The sequence below is a fragment of the Prinia subflava genome, chromosome 10, assembly GCF_021018805.1.
Source record: "Prinia subflava isolate CZ2003 ecotype Zambia chromosome 10, Cam_Psub_1.2, whole genome shotgun sequence".
In the NCBI taxonomy this organism is placed as follows: domain Eukaryota; kingdom Metazoa; phylum Chordata; class Aves; order Passeriformes; family Cisticolidae; genus Prinia; species Prinia subflava.
In genome coordinates, this window is record NC_086256.1 from 1329849 (window position 1) to 1350250 (window position 20402).

The 20402-nt window shown below is 50.0% G+C and overlaps 1 protein-coding gene across 1 annotated transcript in view; it reads right to left on the reverse strand.

The window, feature by feature from the left end:
• PDE4B (phosphodiesterase 4B) overlaps positions 1 to 20402 on the reverse strand; it is a 177037-nt gene that overhangs the window by 37258 nt on the left and 119377 nt on the right. The window contains exon 7 of the mRNA XM_063406891.1: positions 18555 to 18604. Within this exon, the coding sequence (XP_063262961.1) occupies positions 18555 to 18604 (50 nt within the window). The remainder of the gene's footprint in view (positions 1 to 18554; positions 18605 to 20402) is intronic.

The following is a 20402-nucleotide window of genomic DNA, read 5'->3' on the forward strand; positions in this document are numbered from 1 at the left end:
CCTCACAATGCCGAGGGAATAACTGACACCGAGTGATTTATTTGTTTAATGTATCCTGTTAGTGCGCTCCGAGAGCCATTTCCTTGCATTAAAGCATTGTTCTACAGAGAATATTCCTGTGGAAATCCTTCTGTGGGACAGATTTGGAAAGTCACATGGAAAACAATCAAAGGCACAGAGCACAACCCCCAGGATTCACTTCAAATCTGCAATGAAATGTCTAAATCTTACAGCACCACCTCCCAAACTGCAAGCACTGAAAAAATCCTGTAATGACAAGTTTCCTTCATAGATCCCCCACACGCCTTCCAATATCCAGGGAATCCACGGAGCAGATTCCCAGCCTTTCTTTCCCCCGAGCACAAATCCACATGGGCACCCAAAGGAGGTGATTGAGAAGCTGCACCCAGCAGCACCACCCAGCCCCAGCTCCCAACGCGTTCCCTCCTGCAGCTCCTGCGGACGCTGCGGATCCGCCGGACCGCGGGGCTGGAACGAGGGGTGAGCCAAAATCCATGGGAACCACGGAGCCTTCAGCTGCCTTTCCCCCTCCTCCCCACCGTGTGCCACACAGCCTAATTATATCTCCTGCAAAGATGAGTGCAGATGTGCTCAGGAAGGCACAGAGCCCCAGCGCCCGCGGAACAGGTGGAGCCACCGTCGCGCTCTTGAGCAACTCCCCAACAAATGGATGAGCCTGCCCTTCTCCCCTCGCCGTATTTTTGGGACTCCAGTCCGACCAGTCACTCGAGCTGTCCCCCTCTCAGGTTTCTCACACCTGCAGCCTCCCCCCGGTGCACAGGGGAGGTGGCAGGGAGAGGAAGGGCTCTTTGCTGGTGTAGCGGGGCCAGGCAGGAGCTGGGAGCGCTGCAGCCGGAGCGGGCACGGGCGCTGCATGCGAATGAGCACAGAGCTGTCTCCCGGTTATTCTTTCAACAAAAAAAGTGCTTTGGAAATGGAGATTTTCCTCTGTGAATGCACGAGATGTGGGCAGAAAGGCCTGGGAAGTGAAATCCCTGCGGAGAGAGGCGATGGGACGAAGGGGCAGAGCCACTGGCAGGGTGTCACCGGCGAGGTGGCACTGGAGGGGCTCCAGCTGTGGGGGACGCGGGTGGAATCCCAACAGGGGCTCAGAGCAGGGGAACAATGGGGCCTCTATTCAGGCTGGCTTCGGAGATGAGAGGGGAAGATAGGGACAAAAAAATGAAGTGAAAGCTTTTTACTGCTAATTGCGAAAAATGCCAGGAAATGAGTGAGCTGGAGCTGCCAGGAATAATGTGGGAGACTGAAATTGGGGATGAGAGCGTTTGACATCAGCTGCAGCCTCTGGCAAAATACAGCCAAGATTTTGGGGGGCATTTTTATTTTCTTTTCTCTTTTCCAAACAACAGGGAGCAGGAAAAATGAACTTTTTTTTGTTGGATTGTTGAGGAGCCTGGCATTCTAAGTTCCCTAATTAAAGACAGGTCCTTTCTGGGACACACCATTCCAGCTGCTGGGAAAACTCAGCCCCAAGAAAAACGGCTCCAGAGCTGCTGAAGACGTCATGGCAGTGATTAAAAAAAACCAGCACTCGCCAAGAACATCCAAGACACATCCAGGTTCAAACTGGAAGATCCTGGGAAACAAGAGGAGATGTCTCACCAAGAGAAGGCACAGGGAATGAAAAGGAGGAGGAAAATCTTTGTGGATGCAGGGAACACCACAAAAAATGGCTGCAAGAAGGATGAAGCCCCAGTTTCAAACTGGAAGATTCTGGGAAATCCAGACACATCCAGGTTCAAACTGGAAGATTCTGGGAAACAAGAGGAGATGTCCCACCAGGAGAAGACATGGGGAATGAAAAGGAGGAGGAAAATCCTCGTGGATGCAGGGAACACCACAAAAAATGGCTGCAAGAAGGAAGAAGCCCCAGTTTCTGTCAGCACGGGGAATGAAAAGGAGAAGGAAAAACCTCCTGTCTGCAGGGAATGCCACAAAACCGAAGGGCTGCAGCATCCCAAGAAGGAAGAAGGCCCAGCTGGGAAGCAGAGGCTCCCAGCGAGGGGAGAATTCCTGCAGTGTGAGCCCGGCAGCCTCTCAGTGCCATAGTAGCAGCGATGTTTCTGAGTCAACAGCCAGCCCTGAGCTCTGAGCCCCGGGCCAGCTGCGGGGTAATCCGAGCAGGAATCTCGGGCTGCAGAAATGTCACTGCCCTGGGGGGCCCAGCGGGGCTATCTTTAGCCAGCCCCAGTTAATCACCTAAGCTCCTGCACAGCAGTGGAAAGAGGCTGGGAGCTCCAAGGGGTGATCCTGGTCTATTCTCAGTCCCTGGGATGGGCTGAATCACCCTCCGGAGGTGCTGTCACTCTGCTCCTCTCTGCCCCAACCACAGGAAGGGACCCTCGGGGTCACCTGCCCTGGGGGTCACCTGCCCCGGCCTCCCACCCACAGCGGGACCATCCCAGCTGGGGGCTGAGCCCTTCAGTTTGAGCTTTCCTGTATTTCAGGTTCTGTGCTGCCCAGGGGTGCAGCTCTGAGCTCACAGTCAGTGTCAGTGAGCTCTCTTCACAGAGCAGGGAGACAAAACAAATCCTTCTCCTGCTGGAGACCAAGCACAACTGTTACAAGTTTTCAGGCCCAAAATCTGAATCCCAAAAGCCACAAGGGTGGCTGAAGAGAGAAAACGAGAAGGATGGGATCTCAAAATCTGAAGCTATAATTGGACAATTAAACCCCAATATGAAAATGGACCAAAACTTAGAGAAGTGTGAGACCTCGTGACCTGTGATCCATTTTGTGACCATTTTGGGCCCACCTTGGGTGTCGCCCTGGCCAGGCTCTTGTCTTTTTTTGTCTTTCACGTGTTTAGAAATAGACTCCAGCAGACACCCTCGGTGACCTCTGGGTGATGAGAAGAGTCTGACCAGTCCACAGTTCCCCGTATCTGCTCCACCCTTCTCAAAGAAGCACCTTTTTCCTGTTGTCACCTTCCTAAGCACCACAGTTTTCATGAGCGACTCACGGTGACCTTACAGCTTTTCCAGCCTGACCCTGCTCCAGTGATGTGGACCTGGACACCTCCATCTCCTCTAGGTTGTCCTCCATCCCTTATCTTCCCAAGCAGGCTGGGGGATGAAGACTGAGACAAAACCCCACTGTTTTGGTCTTTCCTGTACCATTATCATTAGGTTGTTTCACCCCTGGATCAACACTTTTTTCTGTATTTCCTTTCCCTACTCCACACCACCACTGCAGTCCCCTCACCACTCACAGCTCCATCAGCCTTTGGTCAGCCCAACACACCCCATGTGCCCAAAGTTTTCCAGGCCTCCCTTGTTCCCAGTCTTCCTTGCTCTTTGCCTGCTCTTTTCTTGCATTTTGACTCTCTGAGGAGCTCCTTGCTTCACCGAGTCGGCTTCCGCTGGAATTCCTGATCTTCCTGCACAACAGGATGGTTTGCTCCCGAGCTTTCCTTCCAAAAGCAGCCACCACTTAAGACTGGTCTATAATTTTTAGGTGGCTGAAGTGGGATGAAATGAATCTTATGACAGTGACAGAGTCTTGAGAGCAAGCAGGAGTGGAAGGCCTGGGCAGCAAACAGAGGAGCTCCTGCAGAGCCCTGGTGCTGGCCAGTCCCAGTTTGATCCCAGTCCCTGTGAGGCAGCCCAGGGAGGGCAGCAGGACATCAGCTGCAGCCTGGGAGCAGAAATGAAGCATTTCCAGGCAGCTCATGCCAGGAGGTCAGCCTGGAGTGGGAGCCAAGGCTGAGGAAGCCGGTCAGGGCAGAACTGGCCAAACCTGCGGAGTCCTGCCTGTCCCCACCAGTGCCGGCTGGGGCAGTGATCACCACCCAGGTCATGAGAATCGGGTCACCGAGGCCACCAGCACGGGCTGGCAGCTCCCTGGCAGCCCACAGCCTGCTGAGCAACCAGAACTGCCCAGCAATTAGTGCACGGCGCCGTGATTGCGGGTCATTACCTCCGGAGCCGCTCGTTTGGCCAGGCTTGGTGGGGATGGCGCTTCCCACTGCAGCCAGTCCTGCAGGGGCACCAGCCACGGGCAGCAGGGCCAGGAGTGCCAACAGCACCTCCCCTTGCAGGAGAGGATGGGGATGGCACTGCTGGGAGAGCAGGATCACATGGGAGAGGCAACCAGGAGCTGGCACAGCACCTTGGATAAACCCAGCTGGATCAGAGCCTGGCTAAACACCAGAAACTGAAGCTCTGAATTTAACACAGGAGTCCACTGCTCTGGTTTTTCAGGAAGACCTTGTGATATCCCCCACAGACACCCCAAAACCAGACTGAAAAATGCAGAGATGGGGCTACTCAAGTTTTGTCTTTCCAAGATCCCAAATGCTGCTGGGAGTGAAGGACCTGAGCTTTAATGGGCATTGTAGAAGACGTTTCACCAGGACCTTCATTCCCACACAATAAACAACACTAACATCTCCAACAGAGCACTGGGAACACTTGGAAAGGAGCAGCTAATAAAAAGTCTTGCTCCAGAATTAAACTCAAAAAGAACTTTTATATCAATTTTGTGTTTTAATGTGTCTGATTGTACGTCAGCCCTGCAAAGCTCAGCTTTGAAGACTTTACAGGAAGAGATGAAAGCTCCAGATCCCCAAAGCCAAGCTCCACTGCGCCTTTCGCATGACAATGAGGTGCAAAAAACGAGGTGTGAACACCAAGAACACCTAAAGGTGGCTGATAGAAGCTGATGAAGCTTCCCAGAGAGGTAATTTCTGATGTGGAGATAAGCCTAAAGGTTTAATCTGAAATGCTAACGAGGAAGGAGAACTGGAGACAGTCTGAGGAAGGATTTGGACTGGAGATAGCATCTCCTGCAGGGTGGGATGGTTTCACCACAAGGCGATCCCGTTTCCCGGAGTCCTTCCCCCTGCGGGGAACAATGCAGCCGAGGTGTCACAAATCAGGGGGGTAAGTGACAGTGCTTTTATGGTGCCAAATGGAAGTAACAAAATGCAGGAAGCATCCTGTCAGATGTCACTTAGCAGCGCCATCACCGGGGAATCCGGGAACGGGATTTGCCTGCATAGTAGGAATTCCTCGGTCCACCGAGAGCGAGAAGCAGAAATGGCAAGAGAGGCGGAATCTAATCTCGGCCTGCCGAATGAACGGGAAAGATTCCTCAGTTCCAACTTTATCTCAGGGTTTGGCACATTATCCTTTCACTGACCACGCTGATTCCGCCTTGCCCTGGAGGGTTCTTGCCTTGATCAGAAGACAGGAGGAAAAATAGGAAGCAAGAGAGGAATTCTCCTGCTCAGGGTCTAACAAGTGCAGAACATGGACAGTGCACACAGGGGAGGGAGCTGCAAGGAGAACACTGGGAACGATTCTGCAGGGAATTTAACACACTTTGAGCACATTCCTGAAGTCAGACTTTCCCAGGTCATGATGGATTTTAGAATTAAGTGAAGCCCTGTCCCAGCTTTCCTCCCCACAGGCCCCAAACAGCAGTGACCGGGGAGCTGCAGGCTGGGATGGAGATGCCCACGGGTTTGGATGGGAATGAAGCCTCCAGCGCAGCCCTAGAGCTGAGCCTGAGGATTTCAATTCCCAATTCCAGCCTCCTGCAAATCACAGCGTGCCCACATTGTGTTTTTGTTTCTCTAACTAAACGAGGCCAGGCTGGGTCACAGCAAGAACATTTCACTGCGTGAGCAGAATTGTTTTCTTCCCGAGCACACGTGAGTGCAGGAGTGTGAGAAAGCCCTGGAAAACTCAGGATATGATGATGCAATGACCCGGTACCCACCTAGGATTTACCTGGGCACTGCATTATCTCATTTGCTGCATGCGGGAGAGCGCTGGGGAGCTCACACGTGCGGGGAAACCGACTTGGATCCTGGAAGCAACATCCCTGTGCTAACGAGGTGCTCCACCTAAACTAATTAGCCCTGCCTTTCAACAGCCTTAATTAGGTGGAGCAGCATCCTGGGCTGTTGTGGCTGGCCGGCTTCCGGCTCTGGAGCTGGCTCAGCCACAGCCCGGCCGAGGATTCCTGGGGTGTGCTGGAGAGGGGCTCTGCTTGTGCGGGCCCCCAGCCGAGCCCAGGGGCTCCCCCTGTCCCAAACCCCTCCAGCCCGAGCTCCCTCCATCCTCACATCTGTGCAGAAACACCTCCTGCACCCCTGCAGGCGCCCCAAAACCTCCTGCTCTGAACCCTCGAGATGACTTTCACAAGAGGCCCCCGGCACGGAAGGAACTCCCCACCAGACCACACAGCAACGATCTGAGTTCAACCAGAGGAAAAAACAACCCCAAGGTCTGAGAGAGGCAGAGGATTAACTGTGCTCTGTGTCACCCCTTCACAAGGGGTTGGCAAACCACGAGCAGAGAGGCCCTCGCTTGGATCTGCCCCCAAATCCAGGTGCTGCTTTCATCCCCAGACCCGTCTGGAGCTGTTAAATCAGGTTTTAACCTGGAGATAATAAAACTTCTGGTCTAAAGAGGCTGTCAAGAGTGAAAGTCCTTTGTGGTGAAACAAATGCTGGCGGAGGAAATGGAAGAGGAACCTCAGGGATGAATCCTGCAAGTTCAAAGCACAGTTCTGGATCTACCTGAAAAGCCCCACTAGGCCACTGGCACTGCATGCAAAGACAAAGTTTATTAATAATCCTTAGCTCTTCATGAGGAAAATTATTCAGAAATGTTAAACAAGGGGCAGAGCAAGGCTGCCCACATCACCAGAGCCACATAGAGCAGGCCACTGGTAAAATGTTAGACCTGTTTAAGTCAGGTTCCTTGGCTCCTGGGAAGGTTAAAAGGTCAAATTCAACACTCAATTTGCCTCTATTTTCTCTCAGTTTAATTTCCTGAAGTTTCTCAATATGAAAGTTGAGAATGTGGCTTCGGGAAGCAGCCCAGCTGTAATCCATAGGAATTCTTTCAGACACATGGCACCCTTTGTGTCCCCATGCCTTGCTCGAGCCACGAAAAGACAGGACTCAAAGTCACCCCTTACATTTTGAGCGAGCATTTCAATGACATTAATTATAAAATATAACAAAATGGTGGGTGTTTTTCATGGCTAAATGTAATTACTTGAAAGCATTATCTTTTAGGATGGCAGCTTAAAAACCCGCTTTAGTTTGGAATTTTAATCTGTTTTCCTCCAATAGTTATTTTATGTACCCAAGGGGGAAATGTCAACCTCGCCGATTCACCTCAGCTGAACTTTGTGCCCTGGGTTTGCCTCTCACCGAGATGCCTGGGACTGTCATCCCCCAGCTGAAATCCAGGGGTATCTGCAGGCAGCAGAGTCACCCAAGAATGCAGAATGTTGCAGAAAATTGCCTGTTTGGGCCGATGGGGCTGAGGAGCGGAGCCGTGAGTCAGCGCTATCGGCAGATCTGGGATTGCAGCGCGGGACACGGCGCGAGGTCAGGGGGCAGAACCAGCACACGGAGCTCGGACAATCTCAATTTCCTGATCCACAGCCCTCCTGCTTATAAAAATGCAGAATATTTTGCATGTGAGCTGGGCTGTGGCTCCCCAAAACACACAGGTTTTGTCCAGCCCCACACCGTAACTCTGATTTTGGGGTGCCCCAAACTCAAAATCCTTTCAAGCCCCAAACTCAAAATCCTCAGTGGCTGAGAACAGAGCTAAAACATCCCCGTGCTGTCGTGGGTATTCACCTCCCTCAGTGCACAGCCTGTGACTCACTGGCCTTTCTGTTTCCCTAAGTGCACGCAGAGCTTTTGGAATGATCTGCTGAAAATCACGGAGTGAGTCCCACGAGGAGCGGGGTGGGGAGGAAGAGGGAGATGGCAGGAGCCTCCAGAGCAGCATCATTTGTTTTGACAGCTTTTAATGTTCCGTATTAAACCCTGCACGTGCTGATCTCCACCTGGGAGCTGAGGCCAGCACACCCTGGCTGGTTAAAAGGTGTGTTTGGGACAGATCTGCCCTGAAATTACCAGGGAAACAACATCAGATTCATAATCAGAATTTGATATTATAGAACACTAGATATTCATTTATTTGTAGTTTTTTTTCTAGATCTGGACTATTTCAACCAAATGTGAGGATTCTGAGTCCTGTATGACAACATTCCTTAAACCTGGGGTCAGTCCTGACCCAAAAACCTGACCCAAGTCAGGTTTTTTAGACCACAGAGATGCCTGGAAGGAGCAGATGGGGACAGACATGGCCCAGTAATGACAGGCAGACATGAAAGTGTAACCACTCCCCAAATGGCTGCAGCCAGCAGAGCTAAGAACAGCCTTTCACTCTCAAACACCATTTGATTAAAGCCCTCAAAACACATTTATTTAAGCACCTCCATCTGAATTCAAGGAAATCAAAATGTCAGCGTTAAAAGCACCTCCTATTAACAATTCCAGTTCAAATATCAGATTTGAACGGACATGGAAATGGAAATGTTCCCCACTGAAGGTCAGCTATGGCTCAGCCTGCTGAGGATTATTCCAGAGGTTACTTCTCCTGCTCTAAGTTTTATACTCTAAGGCATTTTCCAGAACTTCTTCCATTTAGCAGCGTAAGAGGCACCTGGTGTCAGCCTTGGCCAAGGTCTCTGTGCTGTCACTCACACTGTCACGAATTCTGTGCAGGAAATCCAGCCCAATTCCCCCAATTCTGGTGGATTTGAGGCTGATTTCAGCACGTGACTCCCCACTCAGGCCATGTGCACCCGGAGCTGTTGTAGCAGCGCTCGCAGCCACATTTGGAAGTGTCACAAAAGAGGGAGCAGCAGCTGCTGGAAAATGTGGTGTGAGCAACATCTCTGCCTGGGCTCCTCCTTCCTGACCCAGAGGGGGTGAGGAGCAGCTTTTGGCTTTTACCTGCACGGGATGTTGAAAAGTTCTGTGCAATAGAGCTGAAAGCCAGGAAGCGGAACAGGAATTTTGGGAAATACCCTGCCCAGAGAGCTGTGATTCAGATGGAGCCCCAGCAGTATTTGAGGAGGAGCTGGATGGGGATCCTGTCCCATAAAGCCTAAAGCAGAAACACTCCAGTTCAACTGGAAACTTCTCCCTGGAGCTCTCTTCTTCCAGAAGATCTTGGGGAAGAAAAGGGAGGAAAAGATTTTGCAGCTGTCAAATGCCAGCAAAGTCCATTTCCAACAAACCCTGCACTTGTGTGTGTTTATTCTTTTTATTCTTGGAATTTTCTTAGCAGGACTGGCCCCACACTGTGCTGAGTGACAATCCCCACAGAACAGACGTTATCCCACATCCTCTGGGGCTGTCCCAGAGCAGCACAAATGCTCCCAGCATGGCTCCAGACGTCCTGTTCTCCAGTCAGCAGCAGCAGGGACACGATTCTGGGTCACTTCTTGTAAAGTTTATACAAGGAATGAGGCAGGGAGGGAGGGAAGAGGTGCAGGAAAACAGGCTGGCTTTTCCACTTCCCAGAATTCTGCCCTGGTTTTTCAGGGAACAGAAAGGCTGCTCTGACCAGCTCCTGCTTTTGTCAGCCTAATATCTGTTATTTCAAGAAAAAAACATTGCTTGTAAAATGTGACATTTCAGAAGCATTTTGATATGAAGTGCTAAGCCTGACAAATGTCTCTAAACACACGCTTGAGGCACGAAAGGTCTGACAGGACTCGACCCACTTGGAATGGAAACTTTGGGGTGTCTGGAATATGCTCCAAGGGACCTGGCAAGCTGCAGCCAAAGCCTCTCTCCAAACGCCTGGAACCTGGAGGCTTTGAGGTCCAGGGAAAAAACTGTTTCAGAAAGCTTTTGAAGAGTGTGAAGGTGTGGTGGAGGAGTTTAGCATGCACAGATGATTAATTTGCTCCTGGAAAGGGAGAGTTCTGACAGCAGGATATTTATACTGGAATATCTACATTAAAATGCACAGTTCCTTTAAAATTCAATTTAACCATGGAGTTCCTCAGCACTGAATAACAGATCTTGGATCTCAGCAAACCTTGGGTCAGATTCTGCTCCTGGCTCATGTTTGTCCCTTCCAGAAGCACAGTCCTGACTACAAAATCAAAAGATATTAATTTTCAAATCAACACCCTGCAGGATTTTGGAAGGGATTTTTTATCATTATTCTGAGTTCCTAAAATGATTCTGTGCTTGAATGCACAGCAAAGCCAATCAATGCCACCTTTAGATGTGAGAATCTATCCCACAGGAAGAGGTATATTTACATAGTTTTTAAAGGCTACTGCTTAAACCATTTAAATGTTGGTAGTCATACATATTTACAGTGAATCGGATGAACTTTGAATAAACTGACAGGTTTGATTAATAACCATAAATAATTAGCAGCTGTTTCTGTCAGAAAAGGTATTGCAATTAAAGCATCCTTAAGGCTGTCATTTACAGGCACCTCTTGGAGCAAATATTACAATGAAATGTTTCATTAACTCTTAGTGTAATGCTCCTCCCCGCTTGCACAATGATGGTTACATTAATTAGCACACCTTGCTTGGCTACAGAAATCATTTTTAGTTCATCAGGAGATGAAACTGGCGATAAAACCAGAACATTTCTGGGTGATTTGAACATCGAAACGATCAATATGTTCATTGTTCAGTGTCGCTGTTTGGTAACTGCTGAGGGTGAATCAGAATGGATGCAATTCCATATGGAATAGAGGGAAAAGTTCCAGAGCAACCCTTTGCTTCCTCTTTTAATCCTACCTTGACTTTTAAAGCTCTGAAAGTTTTAATCTTTGTGATTGTTATTTTGGAATTGTAGCATTAAGTTTGGTGAGCAGAATGTCCCTGCAGAGGAGGGCAAATTTTGATTCTGTCCTTCAGGAACAGCACTTTCCCCTCTTTATATTCCCTTCCAACCTGGAACAACCCCTGCTCCCACCAAGATGAATAAATATAAAAAAAATATTGGGGAATTCCTGCCCAACTACGAACCAAACAATTTGGCTGCTGAGAATCAGAACACAACGTTAGAAACACTTTTTTAAAACACAAGAAGAAAGCAACTTCCACTGGGAATCAGATCCTGCAGGAGGACAAAGGTTTGGCCTTTGGGGCTGGCTGTGGGATGTGAGCAGTGCGTTTCCCTGGGAATGTCTCTGCATTTTGGATTTTGGATGCAGCCTCTCCCTGTCCCATGGTGTGTGCAGGACACAACGCCCTGCACTGAGCTCAGCCTGGGGGAGGAAGGAGAAACTTCTCCAGAGCTGTGGGGCTGAGCTGCTGCCCGGAGCTCTGGGGAGGCCACTGCCATTCCCACTGCCTGGAAATGCTGTGACATGGAAGCTGAAAGGACTCAACCAGCGGGACAATGTTCATCCCTAAGGCACACACACACTGTGCCCTGCGACCTAAAAAAATAACCCGGCCTGCCAGAGGTTTGGTTTGGGTGGTTTTGTTTGGTTTGGGTTGTTTTTCCCTCTGGTCCAGGACACATCTCTCATTCTCATCTGGAAGTGATTCAGGGTGCCGAGGACTGCGCTGTCAGAATGTCCCCCCAGCAGCCCTGGCGGCTGTGTGCAGCAAACAAAGGAGACACAGATTTTATCAGCGCTGATATCAGCGATGGCACGGCCCCATTGTCTCCGCAGGGCCCTTGCGCAAGGCCGCGGGCTGGGAGGGAGCCCAGCGCCCGACCTGCCCCAAGGAGCAGCCAGGGACTCCTTCGTCTGAAGCAAGAAGCTGCCAAAGGACTTGTATTTCTCTTTCTTCTGCACTGGTCAGGTTGTGGGAACCACATTTGTGCTGTGACATCTTAGTGTATTCTATATAAAACAGCACAAGCTTTCAAATTGGCTTTGGTGTATAAATGCTCCCAAAAAGTCATGCTGTATTTGTACATTATTGAGCCTGAAATTGTGAATGTGTGACTGAAATCAACTGAAAAAAAACCTGCACTGAATTTCAGTAGGATTTGTGTCTAACATTTTTTTGATCAAAAAAGTAAAAATGAAAAGGACAAAATCCAATAAGCCCCCGATGAACGGATAGGGGATTTTTAAAAGCACTGCAATAAATATAACACATTCTACAACTGCATTTTAGAAGCATTTTGGAGGCCTTGATGATGACAATACACGTCACATACCCACAGTACAACGGGACCGTGCCACTCCCAAGGTCCCCTCACCGCCACCGCTCCCACAGAAGCCACCCATCAGATAAAGGCCTCCAATAACCCGGCCTGGAGTGATGGTTTATCCACATAGCCGAGTGTGGGCTCATCAGTGAAATAACCTCACCAAAAACGCGGGGTTTGGCTCCGTGACCTCTCCCAAACGCATCACCACAGCCCTGCTGCTGCTGCCACAGCAGCCCTGCTGCTCCTGGCTGCTCCCTCACCCACTGAGGACGCCAGCTCCGTGTGTCCTCAGGGCCCAGCTCCCAGGAATGCACAAGGATTCAGCTTTTGTATTTTTCAGATCCTGTGCTGCTTTAGGTGTAACTCTAAAACTCCACAGCCTGGCAGCTGCTGTTCTCCTATTTTATTCGGACACAGCAATTCCTCTCTAGGCCTGAGACTCAAGGACACCTCACTGTCCCAGGCCCCGAGAGATGTAAACAACGTGAACTGGGGGTGCAAACTGAGAGTAAATTACTTCATTACCTGAAGCTGTAATTGGAGGATTAACCCTTGATACGTAAATGGACCAAACTTATAACTATTAAAAGCTCATTACCATCATCCATCTTGGGTGTAGCCCCTGGGACGCTTTTGGCTGCCCAAGGTGAAGGCCTTCAATAAATACCCACTTTTATTCTAATTTTGCCCAGCCTCTGTTTTCGGCAGCCACCCCAAGGCATCACCAGCCCCTGTCCAGAGCCATTCCCGCCCAGGAGAAGGGGCCAGGGCTGCCTCAGGCTTCCACGGGGGTGAATGGGTGTCCCAGGCAGCCCCGGGAATGCAGCAGGACAGAGGGAATGCAGCAGGACAGCGGGGATGCAGGAGGACAGCGGGAATGCAGCAGGACAGAGGGGATGCAGCAGGACAGAGGGAATGCGGCAGGACAGAGGGAATGCAGCGGGACAGAGGGAATGCAGCAGGACAGAGGGAATGCGGCAGGATAGAGGGAATGCAGCGGGACAGCGGGAATGCAGCAGGACAGAGGGAATGCGGCAGGATAGAGGGAATGCAGCAGGACAGCGGAAATGCAGCAGGACAGAGGGAATGCAGCGGGACAGCGGGAATGCAGCAGGACAGGGAATGCAGCAGGACAGTGGGAATGCAGCGGGACAGCGGGGATGCAGCAGGACAGAGGGAATGCAGCAGGACAGAGGGAATGCAGCGGGACAGCAGGAATGCAGCAGGACAGGGGGAATGCAGCAGGACAGAGGGAATGCAGCGGGACAGCAGGAATGCAGCAGGACAGGGGGAATGCAGCAGGACAGAGGGAATGCAGCAGGATAGAGGGAATGCAGCGGGACAGAGGGAATGCAGCAGGACAGAGGGAATGCAGCAGGACAGCGGAAATGCAGCAGGACAGCAGGGATGCAGAAGGACAGAGGGAATGCAGAAGGACAGAGGGAATGCAGCGGGACAGCAGGGATGCAGAAGGACAGAGGGAATGCAGCAGGACAGGGGGAATGCAGCAGGACAGAGGGAATGCAGCAGGACAGAGGGAATGCTCAGGGAGCCCCGCACACCCCCGGCCGCAGGAGGCAGCTGGCCCCGGGGAGTGACAGGCTCCTGATGGCAGCAGCACGTGGAGCATCTTCATGTGACATCCACAGGTGGGGCGGAGGGGAAAACAGTTTTTATGCGTTGCTATGGAGTCGTGATTAGCTTGTGTGTCTTCAGAGCCTGCCGAGGAGAAATGAAGGCTATTTTCTTATATAGATGTCATGAAATCGATCCTGGCAGAATTTCGGGAGTCAAAGGCTAAGCAGGTTTGCCAGAATGCCTCCTGTCACTCGATACACAAATAAATCTAGCCAGGGGACCTGAAACAAGTGTCACTTGTCAGCCGGAGCCGGTCACAAAAATGACTTTTTATCCTCGTTTGGAGATGTTTATGCACACAGCAACGCAGCCAACGTGTGTTCAATAAAACACAGCAATTATCTTCACTGAAAACGAGCCTTAGAAAACGAACCAAAAAACCCACTCTTATTGCAAAGGGTGACTTCAGAAGAAACTTTTCCCTTATTCTCTCCAAATGCTAAAAGCAAACCTGATGTTCTTCTTTTAAAATGTGTCTGCCTCTAGGTCTTTGGCACAGGTTTGCTGCTGGGAGGGCCGGCAATCTATTTAATGACTGCATTGACGTCAATGGCATAACTGAAATACTTACTAAGACGAGTGAGTCCAACTTTCGGGGGGTGTGTTCGAGGCAGGCGGGCGCAACACGCGGAGCGGAGTCCGCGCAGGAACGAACTGCCCCGGGAGAGCCTCGGGGCTGCCCGGAGCTGCCCCAGCCCCGCTCTCAAATTCGCTTTGATTTCGCTCTTTGACGAGCGGCAAGAATCACTTTAGTGCTCAGCAGCCCTCGTTTTAGGCGCGTCATTAAAGCTCGTTATCTAGCTGATTTCTTACAGGGTTTTGGAGGGTTTCTGAATAATCTGCATCGTGCCTGCGCTGCTTCCCTTAAAAATAATATCTGTAGGTGCTAACAAGGCTCCATTTGTGCAGGCAGCAGTGACTCTGTGGCTCAGCTGCTCGGGAACTCGTGGTTCCTCTGCACTCCTGTAAAAGCCCAAAGCACCACAACCATCTGACTTTTACAGTCGCTCTCCAAATCAAAAGGTCAAATCTTCAGCCAAACTCCCAGCAAAGAAACAGAATTTCAAAATGAATCCTCTCCTCGGTGTGTGCCCAGAGCCATGCTGCATGTGCCAAGCACAGGAGGATGGTGCAAGAGCAGCAGCTCCGTGCTAATTACTCGGGATTCGGAGATATTTGTACCCCAGGGGTCACTTGGATGCACAAGGCTCCTTAACCCCTACGAAAACTTGGGGCTCTCAGAGCATTATCCAGTCTTTGTTTATGCTTTACACAAAGGTTCGTGCATGAGTCTGTGTACGTCCTACACCCACAGGAAAAATGAAAGAGTACGAGTTTGGAGGTCGTGTAAAGGCATGTGAGAAGTGCAGACAAACGTGCCGAGGTACAGGAAAGCAGAGCTAAGGCACAAGCAAGAAAAACACCGACCCTTCCCTCCCATCCCCAGAGAGGAATTTGAACAAAGCTTTAATCCCCTGAGCCCTGAAATGCTGTGGGTGACATATCCCAAAGGGCTGCACCTCCCAAGCCTGGGGCTGCCGGGGATCAGAAATATTGGATTAATTAATTGAGAGGAGAATGGTAATTAGTGAGTGCTGAGGGTATCCAAGGGGATCTTGAGAAGAGCCCCTGCAAACCCTGCACAGTCTGGGGAAAACTCGGTGCTGTCTGATCCATAACTCAGTGCTTTGCTTCTGTCACCACTGGTGACATTAAACGTGGCAGTGGATCAAACAGGAATGGGAAAACACCGTCCAGGATTGGGATAACAATCCAGGATTGATGGTGAGGGCACAAAACAGGCTGGGAAAAGTTCGGACCAAACTCATGGAAGAACGAGAGGCTTCGACTGACGGTGGCAGGCAGTGAAAGGTCATTTAATTCAGAGGGAATAAGGGTCCCTGAGGGGAATAAATATGGGAGAAGGAACAAAACCAAGCAGGAAAAGCCAGACTTGTTGCTGGTTGAAGGTGTTATTGGTTGAATCATTGGGTAGGAACTGCAGACCTTTCACTGGGGCCAGGCGAGGGGAGAGCTGGACGGAGAAGGGAAGGCAGCGATGGATTCCTGAGCCCAAGGTGGCACAAAGGTCACCAAAAGCAACTGTGGCAGAGGCCAGGCTCAGCAGGAACCAAGGGGGACAGGAGAAAGAAAGCTCAGGAGAAAGAACCCTCAGGGACACTGTGTGACACTGTGTCTCTCATTGTTTCTGTAACCCAGAGGTGGCTGAGCAGCACAGCTGCTGGGGATGTCACACACCACGCAGGAACCCCACAGCATTCCCACCATCCTGCCCAGCTAATTAGGGATTGATGGACTTCTGCTATGGCTTTGTATTTCCATGTTATGGTTCCTCAGTTAATTCATAAAAGCGATTTTGTGCGTTCCTGTGAGCTGCAGTTATAACAAAATAACAGGAAAAATCTGCCAGATTTACTTCAGCTGATACCAAGGACAAAACACAGGATGTTCAATCCATATTCCCCTTCCTTCTCTGGCTGCACTTGCAAGGTTAAGAAAGTTCTGAAATTCACAGTGACACCAGCAGTGCCTTTCAAAGCCCTTTGTCCCAGGAAAAACCCGGCCAAAAGTTTTCCTACTTAGAAGAAAATGAAAGCAAAAAAGAATTTCCTCACTTCACCACAGCTCATTTATTCCACCACGGGCCTGGGTCCTCAGTGATGCAACACCAGCAGCAGATTTGGCTGTTGTTGCTTGGAAAATCCTGGAATATTCCAGCTGGAGTAAATAGCTGGCGTGTATTCCTTGCAGTGCAAACGCTGGATGCAATTTGCCTCCCTCCAGGGTAATTTTATTAATGCAGCCTCGTTGGCTTTAAACCCCGCGTTCTGTATTTCTCAGAACAGGATATAAATCACCCCAGTAATGACAAATCGAAGGAGACATCCACAAGATGCTCACAGTGATGTCAGCGGGTTGTGGTGAAGCCATGAATCAATGGGTGACATTGGGGGGTTAAGATCAAATCCCAAGCTCCAACAAATCTCGTGAATCTAAGCCCAGTTCATTCCAAATGCAGACTTTTATCTAGAGAGATGTGAGGCAGCCTGGTCCCAATCAAAACACGACTGCTTCCTCCTGCAAAACCTTCAGGAAAAACACTCTGCATCCTCTCTGCTGCTGGCACAGAACTGGAAGGGTTCTGATAGGAAAATTTCTCTTTCTGATCACAATTTTCAAAGCAGAAGCTGTCAAGGGCGGGGGGGGAAAGGTGCAAACACTGAAAAAAAAAAATCCTTAAAAGTCTCTGTCCTTGCTGAATTAAATGGAAACTTCCTTAGAAAGTCAAGGGTTGTGATTGTTTTCTGCTGCCTGGAAAGGATTTCAGGTGTGACAGTGGCAGTGAAGAGGCAGAGGAAGGCAATGGCCTGAATTTAACCAGGAACCCCAGGATTTTCTACCAATAATGACAACATTGGCTGGTTTTATGAAAGAAATCACACAATTTCCTATTAATCTCAAAAATGCATCTCCTTCTTACCTACAAAGTGTCACCATTTACTGAAGCTGTAATGATCCAACTCACTTTTTAAAAGTTTATTTGAAGATTTCACCTAAAAGCAGTTAAGATTTGTTGTTAAAAACCTATTTATTTTAAGGGGCCACAAATCCAACCTTTAGAAGGTAACACAAAACTTGCTCTACAGTTCTGTGTGCCAAACACTTCATTCCTAAAGGAATTTTCACGTATTCCCAGCATTAGAAGCTTGGATCAGCTAAAAAGTACCAAATGTCCTACAGGTCTCATTGGGAATAGTGTAGAAAAATATCCCCAAAGTGTTAAAAAGTTGAGAGCAACTTTTTCCATGGAAAGTGTTAAGAAAATGAACCTAAAAAATTCCTGGAAGGGCATTATTCGATTGTCTAACATACATAAACAGATCTATGGAAAGCCTAGGAAATTTTCCATGATTTTTTTTCACACAGGCACAAACCCAAAGCCTCATTAGACCCAGCTTTAAATCAGGTGATGAGTTGAGTTCCTGCTGGCCGTGACAGAAAGAAAAGGAGTTTAAGACTGTGTTGTCCAGTTTTATTTTTGCATCAGAGGTTTCCATCTCCCATTAACAAGTTTGGAGGAACCTAATCTGGAAGTGTGCAGGACTCTGCGTGTCCCCTGAGAATAAATAACACACAGCAGGAGAGGAAATGATAGTTATCCAGGCTTCACACGCTGTGAAAATTAAGCTTTATTAAGTCCCTCCAAGCATGTAATTATTGGAAAGGCTGAGATTAAACCTTACAAATGGGCACTGCTCCAAATCTTATCTCCTTCTCTCTGGAGCAACCTTTGAATTAGTGCAAGTAAGGCCAGCTCTGATCCCGAGCGGGGTTCTACAGACCCTCAGCTAGGCTAAACCCGGGTGTCACAGCAAATAAACCCGTCCTAACTAATCAGGTCCTGCTGCTCAGCCTCATCCTTCCCCTGCCTGAGCAGCCCTCACGGCGCTGCCCACCCCACCTCGCCCTGGCATCCCCTTCCCAGCAGGAAGCCAAGGAAGTCTCACCCAGGAAAGGTTTGAGTACACAGATCACATGGAAACAAACTGAAATAAACAGCAAAAAAAAAGACCCAGCTGTGTCTGAGCCTGTTCAAGGCTCGTGGGCTGGGGCTTGTCCAGGCCTGTGCTCGCAGGACTCACAAGAACAGCAGCCACTGTGGCCATGACTATCAAACCAAAATCGTGTTCATCTCCTGTGCTAATACACCAGCAGAAACCCCAAACCAAACGATTAAAATAACAATATTTGGAACCTGACAGTTCTCTCCTATGGGTTTCTGCAGTGGGGAGGGGGCAGAGAAGCAGCTGTGAGCAGGACTGGGCAATAAGTGTGGTGTGCACTTAGCCTGGCAGCCCATCCCCACTCCCACACCTACCTTGCAGGTTCACTCTGGAGACAGGTGGCTGACTCGTGGCTGGAGATCTCCTAAGAGGGATAAAGAATTCTCTGTCAGGAGGTGGGATTTGATCTTTCCAAACCCTGCCAGCTCCCTCAGTTAAAAATCCTTTCCCATTCTCCCCAAAAACCCCAAACACTTCACAAAGATTTGTTGAGCGGTATTGACAGATCTGTTAGGAAAAGCCAGAGATGGCTGCTCCCTGCCTGTTCCACGAGCTGGAAACGAGGAGCAATGTGCCACCATCCCACACTGCCTTTGAACTTGGTGCTCAAAATGTGTCTGAAGGCAGCAAGGGCCAGGCTTTGGTGGCTCCCCCACGGTGAAGGACTTTGCCCATAAAGTTTTTCCCTACAGAGTCTGGAACGGACCCTGAAGTGATGCCAAACTGCTGCGAGGCAATGCCACAGGTAAGGTCAGAAATGTGCATTTAAACCCTGCAGTTAACACTGGAATTGCTCCTGAAGCGAGGAAGAGGATGCTGCAGTCACTATTGTTTAGTTCTGAAACAGCTGAAGGACACTTTTTGGACTCTCAGCAACAATTTCAGCTGCAATTCCTGGATTTTGGAGGGGCCAAAACCTATTCGAAAAAAACTGGTTCAAGTCAAGCCAACAGGGTCTGACTGGAAAAAGGTGCAGATTCTCTCCAAATGTCAACACAGTTCCCTGTGAGACTTGCCAAACACAACTTAATTTTTCAAGCTGAAACCATCACCAGAGACTTGCTTTTTAAAGGAGTTAAAAAGAGTTGACACCAAAATCGAGACACTTCAGTTTGGATTTCAGGCTGACCAAAAATGAAACTTGGGGCTTCTGCTTCCCCAAGAAGTTTCAGATCCATTTTAACAGAAGCCAGATTTCCCCACTCTCCCTTCACCAACCTCCCTCCTAACCCCAAATTTCGGAGTCAGCCACTGAGCTGCAACATCCAGGATTCGCCAGCTCTCCTTTGAAGCTCGAATCAAAGCAGGCAGAGCGGCTCAATTGTGCTGCAATTGTAGCTCCGGGGGGTTCTTCAGAAGTGCTCCGGGAAGGCCTCGCTGCCCAGGTGAGTCTGGAGAGCAATTCCAGCCCCGCTTCCAGCCCTCCTCAGCCCGCTCCCGGCAGAGCCTCCCTGGCACCCAAGGGCTGTTCTGGCAGGATGTGCAGGACCCGGGCTCTCTGAAGGGTTCAGCACAGGGCACACACGTCGGGTGCTCAATTCCCTGCAAATGTGCCCCGACCTGCCTCTGCTGAGCCTTTCAAAAGCCAAATCTTGAAATCTCTAAAAAACAGAAACTCCCCGACAGGGACACCACGCCACGGCTGCAGCACTCCCAGAACCGAGGGATCGGAGCTCCAGGGATCTCCAAAGCCCGAGCTGCTCTGACATGCCTTTGGGGGGTGGGGAGGGATGAGCTCCACACGGTATTCCCCGCTCCAGAGCCGGCACCGCTCCCGCCATCCTCAAATCCACGTGCCCATCCTGTTTCCCAGGCAGCCAGGATGGGAGATGTGGGATTTGAGGCACCGTCCCTCCTCAGCCACCACTGCTGCCCGCTCCTTCCCTCCTGCCGCGGGTGTTACACGGAGCAGCTCCGGATGCCTCCCGACCGCGTCCTGGGCTGCAATTGCCAAACTCCGGCACTCCAAAGCCATTAATCATCCTCTCCTCTTTTCCAATCAGGAAACTGCCTCAAGAACCCTGACGTTAAAGTCCAAAAAGTATGACTGCCAGTTGTTTTTTTTTCCTCCAGGCCTTAACATTCATATTTTCCAGCAAATATGTGGGACAGCATCCTCTTTTTCCTTGCTCGGGCCAGGAGGGGTGGAGGAGGAGGAGGAA